The sequence below is a fragment of the Acipenser ruthenus genome, chromosome 21, assembly GCF_902713425.1.
Source record: "Acipenser ruthenus chromosome 21, fAciRut3.2 maternal haplotype, whole genome shotgun sequence".
NCBI classification, from domain to species: Eukaryota; Metazoa; Chordata; class Actinopteri; order Acipenseriformes; family Acipenseridae; genus Acipenser; species Acipenser ruthenus.
Window position 1 is genome coordinate 16079601 of NC_081209.1, and position 26442 is coordinate 16106042.

The 26442-nt window shown below is 40.4% G+C and overlaps 1 protein-coding gene across 1 annotated transcript; it reads right to left on the minus strand.

The window, feature by feature from the left end:
• Positions 1 to 382: 382 nt before the first annotated feature.
• On the minus strand, positions 383 to 9096 carry LOC117963168 (trans-1,2-dihydrobenzene-1,2-diol dehydrogenase-like). The gene is made up of 6 exons (XM_058995641.1): positions 9022 to 9096; positions 8454 to 8565; positions 3722 to 3740; positions 2353 to 2476; positions 1336 to 1486; positions 383 to 571 (listed from the first exon to the last, which is right to left on the minus strand). Exons 1-6 carry the CDS (start codon positions 9094 to 9096, stop codon positions 462 to 464), a joined length of 591 nt encoding a protein of 196 aa, XP_058851624.1. The 3' UTR covers positions 383 to 461.
• Between the last annotated feature and the right edge of the window lie 17346 nt (positions 9097 to 26442).

Sequence of the window (26442 nt, forward strand, 5' to 3'; positions counted from 1 at the left end):
CCAGGGTTTACCAGGAGAACATGCTGCACACCAGGGTATACCAGGGGAACATGCCCCACACCAGGGTTTACCAGGAGAACATGTTGTGCACCAGGGCATTGCCAAACCCAATCAGGGAGAAAGGTCCTAGAAAAGCAGCCAGGCAGCCTAAACCAAATGGGAATTCAGAACCTCTATATATAAACAAACATTTTCTTTCATCTTCAGCAGCAGAAGGCATGTAGAGGTCTCTCTTCAGTGGTACTTTTGGGAGACATTAGAAATGGACCTGAGCTCTTCCAAAGGAAAACACTTAAAATGTTTAAAAGGTAAAATACAACCACAAAAGACAACACAGATTAGAAAATACTGGATTAGAGAATGCTTCAGTGTATTAGTGGAAATAAAAAGCAGCATTGAACAGTTCACTATACAATCAGCAATAGAATGGTGTAGTTGAGTAGTGAGCCTCCTCCCACACTCTATTCTGCGTCCTGGCAGTACACCACTCCCACCTGTCTGCGAGCTTCGTCACGAATACTGGTTAACAGAGCTGTGTCCTCCAGCATCATTCTGGGACTCTGCTTGAGACCTGGCAAAATACACCTGCTATTAGGTTTCAAAAATCAGGAACACATTCAATGCAACACAGTATCCTCACCAGCGCACCCAATCGGATAACACATTGTCTTCATTACAAAAGAACATTCCAATTCCACTTTGTAGGCATGCTTTACCAGCCGAGGCAGTCACCACTGCAGAAATGCTGACCCGCCTGTCCCTCACTGGGATGAGCCACACCAGGGTTTATTAGAGCATTTTACAGATCTGGGGAATGCCCTTGGACTGCACCAGCATCTATTTTTCCAGGTAATACTGGAATCACCACGGATTGATGCAAAGTGATGGGCCAGTGCTGTAAAATGCTCTCATGAAATGTAGCTGTGGCTTCCCAGGGTATAGGCTGATCAAATCAACCCTTTAGTCATCCTGCAACAATGTACCTGTGGGGCGCCTTGCCTATTAGAATCTTTGAATGGGGAGTAATGGGGATTATTACCTACTAGATATTTAATAAGCAAGCAAGGGATCAGGAAAATGGCTTCTAATGTCCCAAACCCAAGCACCACAGAAAACAATCTGTTACCATGATGCTGTGGATCATTTGTTCTTGATTATTTATTGTACAGAAAAATGATTAGCAAAAAAGGATGAGCACCACTGCTATCTAGATGTTTCATCCAACCCTCAAATCACTTAGAAGGGGCTTCTCCATTGAGCAATAGCACGCCAAAGTGTATAATCAGCAATTCAATTAGACACTCATAGAGAACACACCCCTATCCAACCCAGTACCTGCAAGTAAACACCTCCGAACCTCTTGTGCCTCATAGCGCAACCCGGTACTGTTGGGGAAGTTGAGAGGCTGGTAAGGCTCAGGCAGTGGGAACTGCGTTTCATTCCCATTCACTATCAAAGAGGTTGGGGACCACATGGGAGCTGGGATCTGGAAGGTAATAGAGATGCATATCATCCACAGCTATTACTCACTCTAGAGTGCTTAATTTACAAATACTAAAAGAAATAAATTCAGTGACAAACATTGTGACTAATCAAAACATTGTTACCAGCCATAAGCTTCTTTAGGAAAAAGTATTTTCATTAACTATTTGTTTTTTTCGTGCTGAACATACTGTTACTAGAGATGCCGCACTTTGGTTGATCCCTGGAGCCAGCGTTCGCCACTGTTGTGTGTGCTGATGTGTCAGGGAGGCCACAAATAGGCTGATCCCTGGAGCCAGCATTACATTTCAGGACCAGGCCAATAGGAAATCCACATTACCTGGATGAAAAGCACTGAAGCCTTATATATTATAGTGAAGCTATGTTTTGGTTGGTCCCCACCACTACTATCTCATTTTATCTTGGCGAAAGCCGAGTCCAATATTAACATGAAGTAGATAACAACTACTGCAATGTAATACAAATCTGTCTCTTTGGTATTATACCATTACAACCAGCCTGTAATTAACTCCAGCAGAATATTAATGATTCCAGAGAGATTCTATGACATAATGTGTTATTGAATCAATTATTAATGATAATTAATAATAATAATAATAATAATAATAATAATAATAATAATAATAATAATAATAGTGCTGAATACAGGAGGCACATTATTGAAAGCGGCAGGGATTCTTTTTCGCATGAATCTTCCTCCTCTGCCCCTTCATCACTATTGTAGATAATTATTGACTGTATATTGTATCTTGAAAGGGTTATGGCATGCCTCTCATGCTAGTAACAGATAAGGAATGGGTTTTTAAAGCATAGGTTAGGACTCTTTTAAATGTTACCATCAATCTTTACCTTTATAGTTCCCTTTGTGCCGAAGATGAATGCTTCATTTGGCAGCTGAACGGAAACCGTACAGATACAGACAGCCATCCTGTTACTGGAGAAACTAAGAACCACAGTCGCAGCCTCATCCACCCTGCAAAGAAATAGAAAGAAACCTAAGAACCACAGTCACAGCCTCATCCACCCTGCAAAGAAATATAAAGAAACAGAACCACAGTCACAGCCTCATCCACCCTGCAAAGAAATAGAAAGAAACAGAACCACAGTCACAGCCTCATCCACCCTGCAAAGAAATAGAAAGAAACCTAAGAACCACAGTCACAGCCTCATCCACCCTGCAAAGAAATAGAAAGAAACCTAAGAACCACAGTCACAGCCTCATCCACCCTGCAAAGAAATAGAAAGAAACCTAAGAACCACAGTCACAGCCTCATCCACCCTGCAAAGAAATAGAAAGAAACAGAAACACAGTCACAGCCTCATCCACCCTGCAAAGAAATAGAAAGAAACCTAAGAACCACAGTCACAGCCTCATCCACCCTGCAAAGAAATAGAAAGAAACCTAAGAACCACAGTCACAGCCTCATCCACCCTGCAAAGAAAAAGAAAGAAACAGAACCACAGTCACTGCCTCATCCACCCTGCAAAGAAATAGAAAGAAACCGAACCACAGTCACAGCATCATCCACCCTGCAAAGAAATAGAAAGAAACCGAACCACAGTCACAGCCTCATCCACCCTGCAAAGAAATAGAAAGAAACCTAAGAACCACAGTCGCAGCCTCATCCACCCTGCAAAGAAATAGAAAGAAACCGAACCACAGTCACAGCCTCATCCACCCTGCAAAGAAATAGAAAGAAACCTAAGAACCACAGTCACAGCCTCATCCACCCTGCAAAGAAATGGAAAGAAACAGAACCACAGTCACAGCCTCATCCACCCTGCAAAGAAATAGAAAGAAACCTAAGAACCACAGTCACAGCCTCATCCACCCTGCAAAGAAATAGAAAGAAACAGAACCACAGTCACAGCCTCATCCACCCTGCAAAGAAATAGAAAGAAACAGAACCACAGTCACAGCATCATCCACCCTGCAAAGAAATAGAAAGAAACCTAAGAACCACAGTCACAGCCTCATCCACCCTGCAAAGAAATAGAAAGAAACAGAACCACAGTCACAGCCTCATCCACCCTGCAAAGAAATAGAAAGAAACCTAAGAACCACAGTCACAGCCTCATCCACCCTGCAAAGAAATAGAAAGAAACCTAAGAACCACAGTCACAGCCTCATCCACCCTGCAAAGAAATAGAAAGAAACAGAACCACAGTCACAGCCTCATCCACCCTGCAAAGAAATAGAAAGAAACCTAAGAACCACAGTCGCAGCCTCATCCACCCTGCAAAGAAATAAAAAGAAACAGAACCACAGTCACAGCCTCATCCACCCTGCAAAGAAATAGAAAGAAACCTAAGAACCACAGTCACAGCCTCATCCACCCTGCAAAGAAATGGAAAGAAACAGAACCACAGTCACAGCCTCATCCACCCTGCAAAGAAATAGAAAGAAACAGAACCACAGTCACAGCCTCATCCACCCTGCAAAGAAATAGAAAGAAACAGAACCACAGTCACAGCATCATCCACCCTGCAAAGAAATAGAAAGAAACCTAAGAACCACAGTCACAGCCTCATCCACCCTGCAAAGAAATAGAAAGAAACAGAACCACAGTCACAGCCTCATCCACCCTGCAAAGAAATAGAAAGAAACCTAAGAACCACAGTCACAGCCTCATCCACCCTGCAAAGAAATAGAAAGAAACAGAACCACAGTCACAGCCTCATCCACCCTGCAAAGAAATAGAAAGAAACCTAAGAACCACAGTCATAGCCTCATCCACCCTGCAAAGAAATAGAAAGAAACCTAAGAACCACAGTCACAGCCTCATCCACCCTGCAAAGAAATAGAAAGAAACCTAAGAACCACAGTCACAGCCTCATCCACCCTGCAAAGAAATAGAAAGAAACCGAACCACAGTCACAGCCTCATCCACCTTGCAAAGAAATAGAAAGAAACCTAAGAACCACAGTCACAGCCTCATCCACCCTGCAAAGAAATAGAAAGAAACAGAACCACAGTCACAGCCTCATCCACCCTGCAAAGAAATAGAAAGAAACCTAAGAACCACAGTCACAGCCTCATCCACCCTGCAAAGAAATAGAAAGAAACCTAAGAACCACAGTCACAGCCTCATCCACCCTGCAAAGAAATAGAAAGAAACAGAACCACAGTCACAGCATCATCCACCCTGCAAAGAAATAGAAAGAAACCTAAGAACCACAGTCACAGCCTCATCCACCCTGCAAAGAAATAGAAAGAAACAGAACCACAGTCACAGCCTCATCCACCCTGCAAAGAAATAGAAAGAAACCTAAGAACCACAGTCACAGCCTCATCCACCCTGCAAAGAAATAGAAAGAAACCTAAGAACCACAGTCACAGCCTCATCCACCCTGCAAAGAAATAGAAAGAAACAGAACCACAGTCACAGCCTCATCCACCCTGCAAAGAAATAGAAAGAAACCTAAGAACCACAGTCGCAGCCTCATCCACCCTGCAAAGAAATAAAAAGAAACAGAACCACAGTCACAGCCTCATCCACCCTGCAAAGAAATAGAAAGAAACCTAAGAACCACAGTCACAGCCTCATCCACCCTGCAAAGAAATGGAAAGAAACAGAACCACAGTCACAGCCTCATCCACCCTGCAAAGAAATAGAAAGAAACAGAACCACAGTCACAGCCTCATCCACCCTGCAAAGAAATAGAAAGAAACAGAACCACAGTCACAGCATCATCCACCCTGCAAAGAAATAGAAAGAAACCTAAGAACCACAGTCACAGCCTCATCCACCCTGCAAAGAAATAGAAAGAAACAGAACCACAGTCACAGCCTCATCCACCCTGCAAAGAAATAGAAAGAAACCTAAGAACCACAGTCACAGCCTCATCCACCCTGCAAAGAAATAGAAAGAAACAGAACCACAGTCACAGCCTCATCCACCCTGCAAAGAAATAGAAAGAAACCTAAGAACCACAGTCATAGCCTCATCCACCCTGCAAAGAAATAGAAAGAAACCTAAGAACCACAGTCACAGCCTCATCCACCCTGCAAAGAAATAGAAAGAAACCTAAGAACCACAGTCACAGCCTCATCCACCCTGCAAAGAAATAGAAAGAAACCGAACCACAGTCACAGCCTCATCCACCTTGCAAAGAAATAGAAAGAAACCTAAGAACCACAGTCACAGCCTCATCCACCCTGCAAAGAAATAGAAAGAAACCTAAGAACCACAGTCACAGCCTCATCCACCCTGCAAAGAAATAGAAAGAAACCTAAGAACCACAGTCACAGCCTCATCCACCCTGCAAAGAAATAGAAAGAAACAGAACCACAGTCACAGCCTCATCCACCCTGCAAAGAAATAGAAAGAAACAGAACCACAGTCACAGCCTCATCCACCCTGCAAAGAAATAGAAAGAAACCTAAGAACCACAGTCACAGCCTCATCCACTCTGCAAAGAAATAGAAAGAAACCTAAGAACCACAGTCACTGCCTCATCCACCCTGCAAAGAAATAGAAAGAAACCTAAGAACCACAGTCACTGCCTCATCCACCCTGCAAAGAAATAGAAAGAAACCTAAGAACCACAGTCACAGCCTCATCCACCCTGCAAAGATTAGATTTAGATTTAGATTTAGATTTAGATTTTCTCCTGTCTCACTCTCGTTCCTCCTCTCCAACACCCACCACAAACACACAGGTTTATATACACGTGGCCATCTCCAAATTAACAACCAATGAATTAATTTGGAGACGGACACATTCTGTACAGGGTTTACAGGGCTGGGGCTGCCAAACAATAACAAAGAATCACTCACTTTAAATAAACAAAAAACACATTCCCAATCATAATACAGTACTTTTAAACTCATTTTAAATAACCATAAACCCATACAACAATAACCCAGCTAATATACCCATGCACATACCAATAATTATAACCATTCAAACAGTAATTCAATTTACCATTCTCTAAAATGCACCCTGGTGTTTCTCATTCAGCACTAGTGGCTTCTGGAAAATGTAGTTTTTAGGTCTTCGGCCATGACACCCCTCCTGTGGACTACAAAATCACAAAACATTTACAAGAAGGGCTTTGCCCTGCCCCCTCTAATTATGTGCAGGGCTTTTCTACCCTGCCACAGTGACATTTTAACCTTTGAACTCTGCCAGTCCCACTTACTCTCTCTGTACACATATACAGTAGGTGGACTAGCTGAAAAGCCACATTGTCATCTGCAGTTAGGATTCTCCAAACAAGCTCAAAGCAGCTCAAAGCCGGTAAAGGCAGATTTAGAAATATCTACTCAAATGACATTTTTAAGCTACCTCTTTAAGCATTTTTATAACTAAACAAAGATAAAAACTAAACCATCATTGACCTACATCAGACACATGCAGAACATGTAAAAGTATTGACTTCAATGAATACAACTCTGTGAGGATAGACCTCCCCCCCACTTACCAGTACAGAATGTCCCCTTTGTATGGGGTGTTTAATACATTTTATAAATTTACAGCGCCTAATTATTTTACCAATTTTTCTCTCCAATTTAGACTGTCCAATTATGTTTAACACAGCAGTGTGGAGTAGTGGTTAGGGCTCTGGACTCTTGACCGGAGGGTTGTGGGTTCAATCCCCGGTGGGGACACTGTACTCTCTGGGCTGCTGTACCCTTGAGCAAGGTACTTTACCTAGATTGCTCCAGTAAAAACCCAACTGTAAAATGGGTAATTGTATGTAAAAATAATGTGATATCTTGTAACAATTGTAAGTCGCCCTGGATAAGGGCGTCTGCTAAGAAATAAATAATAATAATAATAATAATGCATTTATTGTATACATGCTGTGGCAAAGTGGTGAGTGAATACGGGTGCGTGCAGTGTAGAGTGGATACAAAAAATACAGACAATGATTTCCAGGTGCAAGGGTGTTTATTGGTTTATTAACAATGTCCAGAGCCTTATGGCAAACACCTCTAAATAATAAATATGGAGTGATACAGCGGAGTGTATCACTCGGTAATTGTAATCCCCAGGTTTGACCTGAAACCAAAAGTCCAGTTTTCGTACACCAACACTAAACACAAAACACAAAAACAGTTTTTAGTGACAGTGAATAGGTCATAGTGGTGTAATACAGTTATCTGTGAATGCAGGGGTGACAGTGATGTCCGGGTTGATGCTGGCTTTCGCTACAGCTCCGGATCGTGTTATGGGTAGTCTAGTTTAAGACAAACAGACCGTTATAACACACACAAGACAGAACTCACTTTTTTCAGCAATGTAACACGGGCTCCTTGGAGGTTGTATCTAACCATTTACCAAGGAAGAGATCACTTACACTACGACCCCTTACATACCCTCCCCCATAACCCCTAGGTTAACGAGCGCATCCGCTCCTCCAATCTGCGGATGCCACGTCGCTTCCCGTCCGGGTCATTGAGTTTGGGTACCGTAGCTCCGCCCCTTTTCTAGATGACCGACAAGGAATAAATTGTCATGCAATTTAGTTAAGGGTACTCTGTTCCTTTTACACAGCGTCCTCAGAGGTCGGGAGGGAGATCTACACCAAGAATCATTGTGTAGTTCCCTTCCAATAGGCACACAAGCCAACCATGTGAGAATGTGCCTGGATTAGTTAGTCTGATCTGTTTGGAAGGGAACTTAAACACATGTGAGAATGTCAAGCCAATTGGATAGTTGAGCACATGTATAAAGGAGGATTTGTATTGGCTGAGGGATTTCAGAGCAGTCAGTGCAAGGGTGAGTGCAGCTCCCTGCACAGAGACAGCAAAGCTTGGGGGTACCTTCATTAAGAATTTGTATTAGATTTATTTTTAATAAAAGCCTATTGACTCCAGCCTCTGCTCATCTCGCCACTATTCAAAATAATTGTGCTAATGACGATTTAGAGTAAATAAGGCCCATTGTAGCCCATTAGGACTATCACATTTGCACTTATCTGAAGTCTCCTGCCCTCCTCACCAATGTCCTTGTCCTGGGCCAGCTCCTGGTAAGACCCGTACGCTCGGGGGATGTTGTGCCTGTTTGCAAAGTCCTGAGCCCGCCCCAATTCACGGGCTGCCACTGCTACCACCTTAGAAAAATGGAGCCATAATATTAATGGCTGCTGTCATTCTGGTTCTCAAACACGCTCCTAAAATTATACGAGTAGGATGGCAGCTGAGTTATGCTGCTATACAAAACCCATTCGAACACAAACACTCATTTCCCTTTCTTTACACTTCCAACAAAGTAGAAAGATTTCTCATTCCCAAAAAGGCTGCTGCTAGTAGATGTTTTACTGGTTCGTGTCACCCAGAAAATATACATGAGATTTTTTTAGAGCGAGTAATGGGATGAAACCTGTTTCATTTTGCAAAGCTACAGTGCATCTGTAATATATGAGACTATACTGTGCTTCTTTAACTAACTGCGTGCAACAGTGGCTGCTGAAGGTACTGCAACCACGGCTGCACAGTTGACCATGTTTTTAAATATCTGTATTCACCCTGGGGAAACTCCAGAAATTACTTCTACAAGCTGGCCGTACTGGTTCAGGAGACGTGGTGCTGGTTGAGAAGCTGGTTAAGCTGGTCCAAGACAAGTACAGGTCCATTAAAATCATATTCGTGAGAATTTGTGAAGTCCGTGGTTCTTGTTTTTCTAAAACAGGTTTTCCTCCTTCCAACGAAATAGACGTTAAAGCCTGGAATAAAATCTTAGAAAATATACCCCACAGAATGGACACAACAATAAATGGAAAATTAAATTCAAATACATGTTTTGCTTTCTCTGATAGTAAATATTCTTAGGCAGATTCTAAGGAGATTTTCAAACACACACTGGAAGAGTTGGCAGTCTTAATGAAGGTCATGAAAGATGTTGGGAGAGAGATGGGGGTTGTGTACACACAGGACGCCCACTAAACCCAGAAGAGGAGGGTAGGTTAATGCCCACAGTGTCCTGTCAGAGTGCTCAGTTCTCTGGCAGCTGTGTTGGACATCAATGCTGAAATCAAACTACAGCTGAACAAGAGAGCAGCCCCTTCAACTGGTTTTCTAACACAGGTTCCGGATCCAAGATATACAACATATGAACAGAATATGTCATTGGGATGTACATGTCTAACGAATAAAAGAGTTTCAACAGAGATATCAATCATCTTCAGGCATCTGATTTCCACATCCACACCCAAGGGGCAGAGTGTTGCAGGGGGGACAGGTTAATGGTTACACGCTGGTGTACCAGCTGCACTTAGGGAGAAGACATGCTGGAAAGTTCTGTTGACTACAGGGGTGCTTTACACAGAGTGTTTAAAAAGTCACCAGCATGTGATGAATGAAGTGACAGGCTGTTTACTGGATTCAAAACAATGGCATCCCCTTGCAATCTCAGTATGTACATGTATCACACATTTCATGTTTGACTTCATCAGCAAGAACAGGAAGAAGAAGAAGAAGGTGCAGTGCTCCCTAATACGCTGATAGCTTTCCTGCATGCACCTCGTTGTTTTGCTCAGTTCCACAAGGTAAAACACCATTTTTCTGTATTACACTGTGGCTACATTATAGAATAGTGTTAGTGGCTTCATTTTGTGTTTACACACATACCGCTTGATCCTTTGATTTCAATAATTGTACACCATTGAATGCAATCATATTTCCCTCTTGGTTCATATAAAACAGCAGCACAGCAGGTTTCACTGTCTACATCCATCCATTGACTAAACAATGGTACAATGAAAAGGCTTTCAGATTGATTGGCTTGTCTGCTGTACTGCAGCAGTACTGTGCTAGCTGCAAACAAATGGTGGCCTGACCCCTGCTTTATTGTTCTTTTAATGCCATGGATTCCTAATACTCATCACAGAGTACAATTGATACGGTTTCTAGCTAATCCCTTCCTTTGATACAGGGCATACCAATGGGGGCAAAAAATAAGTAGAGTAGAATGCTTTGATACAATCTAGGAATGCTTTTCCATACCATTAGCAGGACACCAGTCTCCCAATCTCCTTGTTTTGCTGTTGATCTCTTTTTCTTACACCCCCATTAGATTCATTCATTCTTTGTGGTATGTCTTACCGATTGATTTATTTTAATATAGGGGGGCGTCTTCTCTTTAAATACAGCTGGTATACCAGAGTGTAACCATTAACCTGTTCCCCTGCAACACTGCCCCTAGCCTAGTGGATGTCATGTAATAAATACACCAGTAAGAAATACCAAATAGAACAAATGTTGTACAGTTGCAGACAAAGTATTGGCACCTTACACTTAATATAAGAGAATTCAAGCATTGAGTGAATATTAACCACTAATACGACAAGGACCAAAATATAGTATACTGAGCCTCTAAAGAAACTCATCACTTATATTTGAGCATCAAAAGAAACATATCACTTATATCTGAGCATCAAAAGAAACGTATCACTTAGTGGTTAGGGCTCTGGACTCTTGACCGGAGGGTCGTGGGTTCAATCCCAGGTGGGGGACATTGCTGCTGTACCCTTGAGCAAGGTACTTTACCTAGATTGCTCCAGTAAAAACCCAACTGTATAAATGGGTAATTGACTGTAAAAATAATGTGTAAAAATAATGTAATTGTATGTAAAGATAATGTGATATCTTGTAACAATTGTAAGTCGCCCTGGATAAGGGCGTCTGCTAAGAAATAAATAAAAATAAATAATAATAAAATTCACTAGAAGTGACTTTTTATTGTGCCGATTAACAATTTACATCACGAAGATGCTGCAAAATGATCTGTCGATCTTGGGCAGATGTTGTGACTCTTGGTCTCCCAGTTTGTGGCCTGTCATTGACAGAGTGTGTCTGTTTATACCATCTCGCCAGGTTTGAAATTGCTGGCTGTGAGCACCCAAGACGGCGAGCCACAGTACAATGCCCTAGTCCAGCCTCCAACATGCAGATTGCACGAAGGCGCTGCTCTCTTGACAGACGTGGCATATTGGTTTTTTTCTTTGATTTTCTTTATTGCTTTTTATTCAAGCTTGCAATTCAACAGCTGAAATCACTCCATATCTAGTTTCCAATCAACTGTCTCAGTAATTAGGTGATTACGTGCATATGTTTCAGTCATAGTCACTCAAGTGTGTCATGGTCAAGGATGAATGATCGAGTGATTAAAAAGAAACCATAACATTTCGTCAATGTCCATCATTTATATAACTTTTTTTTTTTTTAAAGTAAATGTGTTATAATAGTGATAAGTTTCTTTTGAAGCTCGGTATATAAATAAATGATGCTGTATCAGTGTAGCATTGCAGTCAAGGCAGGTCAGCGGCAGGAAAGCAAACACAGAGACAGAAGCTGCAGTTTAAAGGCGCTGTTGTTCACGTTTATTACACACAAACAGAACACAAAGAAAGAAGGCACAAGGCCAAAATAAAAGGGTCAAACAAAACAAATCAGTTATCAAAACCCAGTTCATACACTCACCTACACTCCTGTCTCAAACAAAGGATATGTTATTATTATTACTTAACTGCCAGAGTTCATTAAGAAGTTCGCAATAAGAAGCAAGAGAATTGCCTACGTTACCACTCCTTTTAATTGCTATACACTGATTGCAATTGTGAATAATGAATGCATTTAATACTCTATGACCTTGTGTGGCAAAGTGGTTTGCAGCGCGCTGGTGAAGTGGTGATGCAGTGCTCAGGATAAACAGACACAAGACAGCAACAGGGCAAGACAAGAGAAAGAAATATAACGAGTAATATAACATGCTACTTTTTTATTAAGTAATAAGTAAGGACATTATATTATTATTTTTTTTTTCTGAAGAAACGAGTAGCGAGTAAGAAGTTCCTTTTCTTTAATGTGCCCAACTCTGTGGCCCGAGCTGTTACCGACAGGAATGAGAGACTCAGAAGCTGTAGTTTAAGTACTGGTGCTCACGTTTATTTACAAAATGATACATTGATCAAACAGGGCACAAGGCCAAAATAAACGGGTTAAACAAAAGAATAAACAAGGGCATTTGCCTTCACTACACAGTTTGTCAAAACACCCTCTCCTCTCCTCTCAAAGGATTTCTCACCCTTTTATACATGTGGCCATTCCCCAGTTAGCACTCAGTTGACTAATTGGGAAATGGCCACACCTGTGATTGTTGGCAGGGACAGATTTAACCCCACCCCTGCCAACCTTTCTGGTTTTACTGAGGTCTGCATGCACAGAATGCACTGCGATCAGTTGCTAGTAGCCAAGCCTGCAAATAACCACTAGAGGGTGCTGCTGGATCACAGAGACTGGCTTGTTTAAGTGAAGACGCTCCTCCACTGTGTATCATATCATATCACTATGGAAAGGGGAAGTGAGAAATATTCAGTAGACATATTGCCCCTTGTACAGCATCAGGTATCCAGGCATCTTGCGTAAGAGAGCTCTTTATTGTCTTAAAGGAGTGCTAATTGAATGTAGATTTGTTTATTATTTCATGATATGCATTACTGTTTCTACTCCTGGATATTTTTTTAATGTTTAATAAAGTCATCAGCGTATTTTGTATTCAGTGCCGTCTCTGAGCAACCTTTAAAAAAAAAAAAAAACACAAGGATTGCAAATACTATAATTCTTAAAAACGATTTGATCAGGTAGCAGGTTAAAGCAGGTCATCACAAATGTGGTTGTGTGCATTCTGTTTAATTCAGCATGACATTCTTTTTCAAGCAGTTTGTCAAACTCTTTGAATGCATTGCGGTCACTCATTTATTCTTTCTTTTTTATGGATGTCTCCTCAGTCATTGTCTCACACACACACAGTCTCCTCTCTGTGTGCCGTTACCGTAGCAACAAGGTACCAGCTGGACAATTTGTATGCAAATAGAGGCAGGTCTGGCCTAGCCTTCCCATCTCCCTTATATGACCTGGTTACCATGGAAACCTCTACCTTTCCTTTTTGAGGGAGTAGCTTACCGTGTGGTAGATGTTAAAATAACAGATAGAGACAGGGGGAGAGTGAGAGAGAGTGAGAGAAGGACACTGTCACATCATTCTCAAGGGAAGTGATTGCCATGCTCATTCATGCTGTAAAATATTGATAAAGGAAATTAGAATACAATGACAAAATAGCTCAGCCGGATTAACTGGATACAGTGTGTGGTGAAGGCTCCAAACAAGTTAGAGATGGGTTTTTATGTGAAAAGATAATGACACTATGCCCTTCATAAAAAATAATAATGCAATATTGTCTACAGCTTGTTTCTGTAGCATTATACTTGAAACCTGGTGAGGAAGCCTGGCTGGAACAGGTTCTATGGGAAGAATGGCAACAGAGAAGGGCAACTAGATTGATCCCAGGATTAATGACACAAGCAATGAGGACAGGTTCAAATAATTCAGCCGAGAAAAAAGAAGGGAAAGACGAGGCTTGGTTGAAGTCTTTAAAATCATAAATGGTATAGATAAAGTGAACCCAAGCAACTACTTCAAATTCAGCACAGAGAGAAGAACAAGAGGTCATAAGTGAAAGCAGTAAAAGTAAGTTTAGATACATGATCTAGATAAAGTGAACCCAAGAAACTACTTCAGATTCAGCACAGAGAGAACAACAAGAGGGCATGAGTGAAAGCACTTTTTTAAAACGAGTTATACATGCATGGAATAGCCTACCAGGTGAAGTAGTCAGATCTAAGACACTGGGAACATTTAAAAAAGACTAGAATATGTGCTTTAATGAGTTCCTCCCAGTAGGGGAGAATGGTGCGCTAACAAGGGGCGAGCCATGATGGGCTGAATGGCCTTTTTGTTTCCAAACTTTTCTTATGTTCTTATGTAATGGAAGCTGAGATGTCCTTCATGACATTTATTTTGTGTTTGAAAAAGATGACAAAAAATCACTTGTGACATCTTCAAATCTCTGTTCAGAGTTGTACAGCTGAGTCTCCAGCACAGCAAAGAGCTGTAGACAAGAATCGAATGAGTATTGTGTTGCCATAAGCATTTTCCAATCCAGCTTTGGCCATACATACAGACATCCATCATTTCTGGAGGGTCCACAGACTAGTTTGCACCCTAATGGTCTCACGTTCGTAATAGATAACTGCAGGGTTCTCTATGGGTCACACTGGCTATGCTTACATGCAGTAATGTAACCTTCATTTCTATTCCTACATATCATGCTGAATGGAATGGTAAATGAAGTGCGTGACAAAATGTGGGTACGTTAAGAAAGTACGGGCCAATGATCTCACACTGAAAACCCAGTCTGATGTGATTCAATTGCATGGAAACAGAAAAGACTTATGTGTTCCTGTGATGTGTCAAACAGCAACATGTTTTATCCTGGGGAGTTGTAACCACAGTTTGCATTAAAAATGGAAAACGCCACATTTTAATGTATCGGTTATTTGAATCCCTGCTGCTGCTGCTGCTGCAGACACTCTATAGCAGGGGAAATGCATTCACAATTTCTTTTCTTTTTGCTGTTTATCTGTTTTCCAGACTTGTTTATTTTCAGGTTCAGCTCATGAATACTATTTATTATAATTATGAATTTATTTATTTTACTGCAACCTGCCTCAACTCCTCCCTACACATTACCAAAGTAGCCTGACAGTTTAACAGTTAAATAAAAACTAAATGAATAGAGGATATGCAAACAAAATCAACATGAAGGAATTGCTCAGGACAAAGGGATCCATTTGAATGACCTACATACAAATGCTATGTTTATCCATGTTAAACAGGACCTCCATTCTGTTGTGTGTAGCTGATTAAGTGGTGGTGGTGGTGTTCGGATCATTCAAATGGACCCCAAAGTTATGAATTTCCTCACAAATGTTTATGTTTGAGATACCCGTGCAGAGCAGCCACTTGTCTTTCTGTTTACAGTTCAGCAGTAACGCCATGTTTGTGGCCTGTTTCTCTTCTCTTATGGCCACCAGAATATACACCATGGGGCAGTTTGAAAATAATAATAATAATAATAATAATAATAATAATAATAATAATAATAATGTTACCTCATGCCTCAAAGCAGTAATTGGCAATACAGGCTGAGGGAGACTGGCATTCCTCCACACCTCGACGGCTTCATCTCAAGGTCATGGCTGTGGGAAGGTGAGGGGACAGGAGAGGAGCTGCTCTCTCTAGAAGGGGGGGGGGGGCAGCTGATTAAGAGGGTCTCTCATTGCTCATGCTGATGGATGCCTCCAGAACTAACCAGATATCACAATTGATTTACTCCTACGGGTTTTATGAGGGGGCTTTATTTCATATTTCATAGTCGACTGGGCTGTCTGAAGAATGAGGCATCACTGGCGAAAGCAATGGGGGGTTTGTTTGGATATACAGCCAATGTAAGACCAGAGGGTAACTTTTTTTTTTAGCAGATTTACTATCAGCATTTCACTGATATGCAGTTACACATTGATTATGTTATTCATTTCTGCTTATTTTGTGTTCTGTATTACATAAGGTGTTTACTTTTTTATGGATAGACACACGCATTCTAGTTATTTTTTCTAATTGTACAGTTAACCTTTTAGTAGGGGTTTTAATCGATTAATGATTAATTCATTAATCACACCTGTGGGAATTGATCAATTAAAAGATAATTGATCGATTAATCTTGTCTACCTGAGTGCGGTATCAAAAAAATAAAATTATATATATATATATATATATATATATATATATATATATATATATATATATATATATAAATACCGGAGGCTATTCTATATTACCAGGATACTGAACTCTGCCTTTACGTCCGTCCCGCAGCACGCAAGGGATCATGGGTCTGTTTACATTTTTAAAAAATTTTCAAGTCTGTTTCACTGTTATCCAGGGTCTACAAAAGAACTATATTAACCTGGTGAATGATGACGTAACATAATAGATAATCTCAGAATGAAGAAAAATGCTCTCACTGCTTTCACGGCAGTACTACAAGTTTTTTGTATCATCTTAATCTCAAATATTTTCAAACAGTCAAACTACATGTAAATAACTAATATATGCATATTAAACATTAGCTGGCAGTATGAAACATTTGCAGTAAAGAGCATTATGTTAAGACTTGGTATTATTTAGAATTGTCTACAATTTGATATCACTAGCAAACAGGTGTGATTAATCAATCAATCGATTGTAAATCGTAGAACTACTCTCTAGTACTACTGTATATCCCCTCCTGCCGAGGTCCATCAATGTTGAAATGAAATTATGTGTTAAATCTAAAACATGACCCTTGTTTATAATTAGGGCTTCTGATTTTCGGTTTAAAACCCAATAAAACACCCAAGATACAAAAAAAAAAAGAAATCGGTGGATAGCCAAGAAACACAAGAAAACACCAGAAAAAACTGTGGAAATGGTTCATCAATTCACAGTGACTTTACCCTTTTCCCATTAAAAAATAAAACCTACTACAAAAATAATAATAAATACATTTCCCAGTGCTGCTGGGCAATGTCCCGCCTTCCTGACTTGCATCTATTATTGATTCGTTATGAATACTTTAAACCCGCCCCATCTACTGAGTGACAGCACATTCCTACATTTCTATTGGAGACTCCGCTTGCGAGATTTAAAACAAGATTACAATCAGGATGGAGGCTTGTTAGCAGGATTTAAAGCTGTATTACAGTTAATATACAGAGGATTTAAAATAGAATTGTGGTGAAATGCCTACACACAAAAACTCCAGAAGAATGTGCCTGTGACCATAGGGATTTCATTGTGGAAGACAGCAAAGGAAAGAAGGTACAACTTAAGTGTGCAAGTACTGTCAAGTTACTACTATACATATTTTGACAGAAAAAAAAATGCTCAAGCATTTTGAAAAGTAACCGAAAACACTAATTTCATACAGTATATCAAAAACGAAAGCCCCGAAAAAAACGATTTAAATAAAACTCGAAAATAACTAACAAAAAGCACTGAAAAATACAATTAGTAAAACCCGAAAACCAGAAGCCCTATTTATAATGTTGAAAAGTATTAAAAAATGACTATTTAGCAAAAATATACTTTTTAAAATTTTAAAACTATTGGGACTTCAGTGCATATCCTATGGTTGTGGGGTGTTTAAGGAATATTTTTGTTTTTAATTTTGGTTCAACTCTGATACACTTTGTTTAAATTATAGCTTTTACAGCGTATTAAAAAGGATGTGTACATTCAGCTGATAAGCAAAATATTGGTATAGCTACTTCAGCGTGGGTCTTTAGCATGGCTTTCTGAAAGGATTAACAAGCTTCACAGAAAGAGAGACTAATGGATTTTGCAGAGTTACAGTATTTACCATGATAAGCCATGGGGAACAGTAGGAGACATGGAACGCAGTATTATAATGTGGATATATGGTGCTTATCATGGGTAGTTTGAACAGCCCCCTTCCAGGCTTATGAAAATACCAGGTCCTGTGTAATGGTGTAGACACGTGACACAGAATTAAACAAAGCGACGCAAGAAATGACACAGAACGCCCAAGATGTTTGGGGGGGTGGCCACAGATCATACAACAGGGTTTAAAAATAACTCTGCCACACTTTGATTGTGTTCGGGAAATGTCATTCAGATTTGTACAAATAAAAGAGAGGCACTAGCTAAAGTCCATCAACACAATCTGCAGCGTCACAGAAGCCATGTGCTCATCTATTGAGAAATGCTCCTGTGAAAGCAGGGAGGTCTCAGGGGCTTCATGATAACGGGTGTGCAATCAGCTTGTCCCTCAACACAGTGCTGCAGTGTCCAGCAACACAGTCTGCTCCTGGAATAGCAGTGTGTGCAGAAATCTCTGGTCACAAGCAGGACATGACTGATCGAGATGGCAGACGTAAGCAATACATTGTGACACGCAACATACGTGATGCAAATCACAGCGACCTTCACCACCGGACAGACATGCCTGGTTTCACAAGAAAGGCTCCATTTTGTGTATGGTCAGTTTTAAAAAAGGCAATGCTTTTAGTTGTATTTGCAAAATGATTTTCAGGATTTATAGAACCCATTCATAACGCTTTCACTTTACATTTTCATGAAAATGTTGTAGACAGTTGTTGGATTATCTGATTATCAAATGTTATTAATCAGTTTTAACACTGAAACAACTTTAGGGACTCTAATGGTTACAATACATTACAGAAGGGATCTGTCAAGTTAAGAAAAAGCCTAATTTTAAAATTCCACTCAGGGGGTAGAAGCCAGTCCCGCTAGCCCCCCTCAGACACTAGTTTCCAGCCTGGTCCGCAGAGGACCCCAGCCAGCTGGAGGAGGTAATTCATCTGTTGTTTGTTGGGGGCCCCTGCTCAATGAATCCCTGTGCTCTGCTTTGCTTTATCAGGCTGTTTTGGGGTTTCAGGATTTTTTCCTGCCGTGTCTAATAAAAGCAACAGTGCCTCCCGATTGGTTCAGAGACAGGGCTGTGTGTTCTGTCTCTCTTTTAAGTTTCACCTTATTCATTTCTTTTGCACTGATGACGCAACACCTGCCCACATTCCGTGACGCTGTTTTGCTCAGATGATTTCACTATAATGGAAGTAGTTATTTCCGCAGATGCAGTGTATTTTACAAAGGAGGAGAGGTGCACAGAGTTCTGTACAACTAGGTGAGAGGTTTACAGATAGGTGAATAATTCATTGGCGATCATCAGCAAGGTGACAGCTGTTTAAGTGGAAGTGAAATAAAGCTGAGCTATGTCTCCCTTCATGTCCCTGGTGCCTCTACCTGAGCCTGTCCCCAGATAGCATGACCCCCAGACAGACAGCCCTCACGATGAAGGACTGGAGCAAATACAGACTGTGTGTTGGGTCTGCCGCCCATTTATCAGCCAAACCACTCGAGAGGCCTGGATACAATACGAGCTCTGGGTTTAGTAAGAGGCATTAGGTAACACTACATGGAGTGTATCCAGCTGCATTGTGACTACAGTAACTGCTGTACATCTGTGACATATGGTTGTGTAGTTACAATGCAACAAAATACTTAATTACAAAATGAAAAATGTTGGCAGTTCTTCGTGATAAACCATGGCTACGCATTTGATTGTGTACTTGGTTGTGAATCTATAGTGTAATTCACAGTTAGAGACAGCTGGGGCCAGATTCTCAAAGCTATATACTCCAAATAGTAATAGGAAAAAACACCAATTAAAAATTTAAAACAAATTCAAAACAGCCTGTTGCTGATTACAAGCCCCTAAATGAAATGTATAGTCTGGTAATGACGATTTGGAGTAGCTTTGATAATCTAGTCTTTAATGTTTGCGCTCCTCTTCTATTCTTTGACAGTATGATATAACAGAGCAGTTGGATTGTTTTCTCTTGAGGACTCTGTTCAGTTTTAGCATCCCATTGTTTATACAGCAGGACTCAGTCCAGCTTTCTTCAAGCCAGTCCCTGACAGTGAGCTTCTCCAGTGACGGTGGAGAGACCTTATCATGCACGGAGATAATGACTCAAGCCTGGCTTTAAACGGGATGTAAACCAAAACCAGGGAGATTTCCACAATCATTTTTTTATTGGAATGAATTTTAAGCAGCAGTAGAACATGGCTGGATGGAATTCCTCACTGAACTGTGTTTCAATGTTCCCTTCAAAGAAAATACTAATTGTATTCTTGTCTACAGCTCTTTCAGTAACGCTGCTTTTAAATGAGTTCTCTTTACTCTGGGACTTTGTCTGAGCATATATATATATATATATATATATATATATATATATATATATATATATTAGCTGCCCAACGTTTCGATATGTTGTACATATCTTTCTCAATGGTTACAATACATTACAGAAGGGATCTGTCAAGTTAAGAAAAAGCCTAATTTTAAAATTCCACTCAGGGGGTAGAAGCCAGTCCCGCTAGCCCCCCTCAGACACTAGTTTCCAGCCTGGTCCGCAGAGGACCCCAGCCAGCTGGAGGAGGTAATTCATCTTTATATATATAATTTATATATATACACACACACACACACACACACATATATATATATATACACACACACACACATATATATATATAAGAAGTTGATAAAAAACAAACAAGTAGTCTTTTAAACAAAATTCCAGAATGTTGATGATGTTGATGATGAAGATGATGATGATGACCTCAGAATAGAATGTTCATTCCAAATGGCTCCAAAGTGCCTAGTTTGAAAATAAGTCCACATTCCTTTTGTTTCCTGACAGCATTATTTCCATAGCATTGAACCATCCCACAAATTGTGATGTCTTCTATAGTGTGGTCATTTCTGTTAAAATGTCTGGTGACAGGAAAGGTAGAGGTGTTAATTCGTATACTTCTCAGATGTTCCACGAAGCCATCAGCCAAGCGTCGTTTTGTTTCACCAATATATAGCTTGTATATATATATTATAATTCTGAAAGTAAAGAAAAGCAATCCTATGGTAACTGAATGGTACTGGTAGTTGACAACACATAGAAAATAGCAGAATGAGCTTATGAACATATTCCTTAGCTTTGACCTGTTGTCCACTTTCGCTACATTCACTCTCATATGAGCAGTTGGCAAAAGCACATAGCAAAGATGCTGTGGAAGGGTGGTGGGCAATTCACTGACACAAGGAGACTTTATTTGTAACGCCGCTCAGGCACACTGGTTTATTTGGTACAGTAGATGGCGCTGACAACAGTAACCAGAACCATGGTGTTTACCAATACAGGTACAGGCACAACAAGTGCTCGTAAATAATAATGAAAACCAAAGGCGAAAGAAAAAAAGGAAAATAAAACACAGTAATAAAATTACAAAAAAAAGTGCTGCTTATGCAGTGCCTCCACTGCCGCTAAGCCGGTCAGAACGAGCCTCCGTCCTACACTCAGTTACCCTATACACTGGGATGGCCGGAGTTCCCCGTACAACTAAGCACGTCCCCTCGGGTACGTGGTGATTTCTGTTATTTCTTTCCTATTTAAATTATTTTAAGGCCGGCTGTTTTCCCCAGCCAGGTTTGCCTCGTTTTGTTTTTAAAAATGACGTCTTTTGTCAGTGTCACTGTGTATTCCCCCAACACGGCCACCCGAGTGCACAACCAAGCCAGATCTTATGGGCCGAGCAGTCTCCCAAGGCCCGCCCCTCAGCCACTCAGAGAGAAGGAAAGCCAACACACCCTCTTCCCCACCTCTCTGTGTCATCGCCATGACCGACAGGCGGATCCCACGAGACTGCTGCCCTCTACCTGCAGTAATACGGATGTGCCAAATAGTCAGTCCAGATCTCCCCTGTTAAAGATGCATTTTGAAAAATAATATCTTGTACCATACTAGGGTAAAGAAGGTGCTGTTTGCAGTTGGCTTTCAGGTCATTCCACAAAATTCAGGACATGATTTTATTAGTTCTAACCCTATATTTTCTTGTCACTTTTTGTGACATTAACATGTATTATTAATTATTATTATTATTATTATTATTATTATTATTATTATTATTATTATTATTATTATTATTATTATTATTCATAACATAAACAGGATACGCAGGTTTTTTTTTTATGTTTGTCTCAGTAAACATATTCCTAGCTACACCCCAGATTATTATTATTGTATCATCGTGAGGCCATGGTATGTTTTACGCCGTTTAGTAGTCACATGTTGAATAATAAAGGCTGACACAGTACAAAAATACATGATCTGTTTATCTTTCATGTTACAGGACAGGCTTCTTACAATACAGGTCCTAGTGTGGGGTTAAACAAACAGAAAATCCAAGCTGTCCGAACAGTGGTGGAGCGCTACTACACTATAACGGCCTTGCCCAGACAGCTTGTATCCCTGCTTGTAGAACCAAGGAACTGGCTTTCCAGCTCCTCTTTAGAGCATGTAGTCAGGTCTAATTGATATCAATAACTCAATTAACACCTGGCCACTTTCCACACCTGCCTTATCAGGAAGGGGATTCTAACTCCAGCGCTGCCATAGTTAACGCAAACGTATACATTTTCACAAACTTTATTTACAAAACTCAAACAAAATTCACAACACACTCTTTCCATGTGCTGGGCCACACTGCCTGGTAATGATACTTCCTGGCCATTCACCATAATGAAAGGTGTCATTTGGGTATTAAGTGGAAGCTGCTGAATCCCAGGTGTTGCTCTGCAAGGCGCTGTGTTTGCTGCTGTGTCTGCTGGGTATTGAAGCTGCTTCTGTGTGGATCAGTGCTCTCGTGTGCAGCCATCCTTGTTAATTATAAGCTTTCAGCACTCTCTATATTCTTTATACCAAAAGATCATTTTGATATACAGCAGGGCTTCAGTTATTATTATAGTTATTATTACAGATCTGAATAAAAAGTATTATGGAAACAAGTATTAAGAACATAATAAAGTTTACAAACGAGAGGAGGCCATTCGGCCCATCTTGCTCGTTTGGTTGTTAGTAGCTTATTGATCCGAGAACCTCATCAAGCAGCTTCTCGAAGGATCCCAGGGTGTCAGCTTCAACAACATTACTCGGGAGTTGGTTCCAGATTCCCACGATTTTGGCACCTATTTTATTTTCTGAATGCCCCTTTATCTAATCTCCATTTGTGACGCCTGGTCCTTGTTTCTTTTTTCACATCGAAAAAGTCATTTGGGTCGACATTGTCAATACCTTATAGAATTTTGAATGCTTGAATCAGATCACTGTGTAGTCTTCTTTGTTCAAGACTGAATAGATTCAATTCTTTTAGCCTGTCTGCATATGTCATGCATTTTAAACCTAGGATAATTCTGGTCGCTCTTCTTTGCACTCTTTTTAGAGCAGCAATATCCTTTTTGTAGCAAGGTGACCAGAACTGAACACAGTATTCTAGATGAGGTCTTACTAACGCATTGTAAAGTTTTAACATTACTTCCCTTGATTTAGATTCAACACTTTTCACTGTATATCCGATCATCCTGTTGGCCTTTTTTATAGCTTCCCCACATTGTCTAGATGAAGACATTTCTGAGTCAACATAAACTCCTAGGTCTTTTTCATAGATTCCTTCTTCAATTCCGGTATCTCCCATATGGTATTTATAATGCACATTGTTGTTGCCTGAATGCAGTACCTTACACTTTTCTCTATTAAATGTCATTTGCCAAGTGTCTGCCCAGTTCTGAATGCTGTCTCAATCATTTTGGATGACCTTTGCTGTTGCATCAGTGTTTGCCACTCCTCCTATTTTTGTGTCGTCTACAAATTTAACAAGTTTGCTTACTATACCAGAATCTAAGTCATTAATGTAGATTAGGAATAGCAGAGGACCTAATACTGATGGATAGGGTTCCTATCCCTGGGCAAAAACCCTGTGAGAATGTGGTCAAGCTGAATGAGATGATTGATTTCAGCTGGCCCTGTGTGTTAAGATGTCAGAGAGCCCCTCAGTGTGCGCTCTGTTCTTGTCTTGTTGATCGCTGGCTGGTGGATATCACATACTCCTGACCCTCTTTATGGGCCAGTTCTTCCTGTTTTGCCTTCCTTTTTTTTTTGAACAGCTCGTAACCGCAATGTCCTGTGGTTCCTGCATCTGCTAGTCTGGCTGCTGCTTGCATTGACTGCCAAGCTACCATTTCACAGGGGTGTAAGTATATCACATTTATATAGGTTAGGATCCCAAGCCCTTTGCCTGGGGTTCACCAGATAATTACAGTGTCTTTAGCCTCATTATTCTAACTCTCCTTTAATGATTATATATATACATATATATATATATATATATATATATATATATATATATATATATATATTGTGAAGGAACTGCTGCCACTTGGGTTCATTGCCCCTTTAAAAACACGACCCAGGACACAGATTGTGGATTTTTCTGCGCAATTGCGCTATTTTTTTTAATTAACAAACAACAAAACACAAAATAAACACCTAACTCAGTTTTGGAGCGCTGACTATACAGGTAAGTCCCTTTCTAACTCGCAGGACGGCTAAGCCATTTACCTGGCACCATAATACAAACACACAGGTTCACACAGCTTACTTTTTTCCAGACTGCTCAGAAGCAGAGCACCTCTTCTGCCTCCTTCTACTCAGCAGCCTTGAGCATTCTAACTGCTCCCCTTTTATACCCTGCACCTGGTCCTGATTTACAATTGCCGCCCAGATGCAGGGGATAATTAAACAATAAAACAATTAACAAAACTGATTAAAATAAAAGCAAAACAATTAAACAATAACCCAAAACAATTAAACTAAACAAATGTGCATTCCGCACATGTTTTTCTTCTGGGAGGCATTAACCCCCTCCCTGCTGTCTCACAATTATATATATATATATATATATATATATATATATATATATATATATATATATATATATATATATACACACTGCTGTGCAAAAGTCTTAGACATGTTGCATTTTTCTACTCTGATGCATTATGAGAATCAGGAATTTACTCAAAGCCACCACTAGTGTTTTCTACTATTATAACAACCTTGACCAATCTACTCGGAGAAAGGATCCTTCAGGAGGTCCAGAAGCATTTAAACTAGAAAGGAAGGGGGGAGAAAACAAAAAAACAGAAGGGAGACCACATCAAAACAAGGGCAACAACTCAGGTAAGACCACTATTAAATGTATTTATCTTAATGCTAGAAGTCTCAGAAACAAAATGTTAGAACTTGAAGCTACTGCACTAACAAGTAACTACGATGTGATAGGTGTTACAGAAACTTGGTTGTCTGAGAGTGATGGAGACGAATATAATATTAGTGGGTACACACTGTATAGGAAAGACAGGCAGGACAGAAGAGGCGGAGGGGTAGCGCTATACATAAGAAATAGTCTTCAAGCCCAGGTGTTAAATCAGGACAAAGAAAACAATGCAGAATCAATATGGGTCAGAATAATGGACACAAATTCAAAGGGCATAATAATAGGAGCATGCTATAGACCACCAAATTCAGACGCTGAGCAAAATAATCTGTTGTACAATGACATTCGAAATGCGTGTAGAAAAGGAGAAGCCATACTAATGGGGGATTTCAACTTCCCCCGTATAAAATGGGAAAACCCGATGGGGGGCACGACGGATGAAATTGCAATGGTGGAAATGACAAATGTCTGCTTCCTAACGCAATTTGTCAAGGCACCAACTAGAGGGGAGGCATGCCTTGATTTAGTCTTTTCAAATAATGAAGACAGAATAACTAAAACAGAGGTCAGAGAGCCATTGGCAAACTCAGACCACAACATGGTCTCATTTGAAATATTTTTTATAACCCCAAAAGTAATGAATAAAGCTAAGGTTTACAATTTTAGAAAAGCAAACTACGAAGGTATGAAATGGAGACTAACAGAAGTAGATTGGAGTAAAATAGAGAAAACATCCACAGAAAAAGGATGGCTGTTTTTTAAAAATGTAGTACTAGAGGCGCAAAACAATTACATCCCAAAAGTAGACAAATCTAATAGATCAATTAAAAAAAATATTCAGTGAAAAAAGACACTTTGCAGAGCATTTAAAAGGGACCAAAAACAAAGTACACAGAAAGAGTACTTGGAACTGCAAACACAAGTCAAAAAGGAAGTTAGAAAGGCCAAGAGAGAGATAGAAATCAATATTGCTGAGGGGGCTGTGACAGAGATCGAATGACTCTTGGTGTTAGATCTCCCTCTCGACCTGTGAGGGCACGGTGCAAGAGGAACAGAGTACCCTTAATTAAATGGCACGACAATTTATTCCGTAGGGTAGGTGGAAGTCGGTCATTTAGGAAGGGGGCAGAGCTACGGCACCCAAGCTCATTGACCCGGACGGTAAGCGGCGTGGCATCCGAGGACTGGAGGAGCGGATGCGCTCGTTAACCTCGGGGTCAGGGGCGAGGGTATAAATAGGGGGCATGGCTTGAGTGATCTGTTCCTTTGCATATGGTTAAGTTAAATAACCGAGAAGGAGCCCGTACTGTGAAAAACCGTGAGTGTTTTCGTGTCTGTGTATTAACACTGTGTGTCTTGTGTGTTGTTTTCACTGAAGATTACTGAGCACGATCCGGAGC

Coding starts and splice junctions, on each gene's coding strand:
- LOC117963168 (XM_058995641.1), bottom strand. CDS start 9,096: ATGATTTTAATGGACCTGTACTTGTCTTGGACCAGCTTAACCAGCTTC. Junction 8,566..9,021: donor GCACCACGTCTCCTGAACCA/GTACGGCCAGCT, acceptor CATTTTTCTAAG/GTGGTAGCAGTGGCAGCCCG. Junction 572..1,335: donor TCGGAGGTGTTTACTTGCAG/GTACTGGGTTGG, acceptor GTATTTTGCCAG/GTCTCAAGCAGAGTCCCAGA.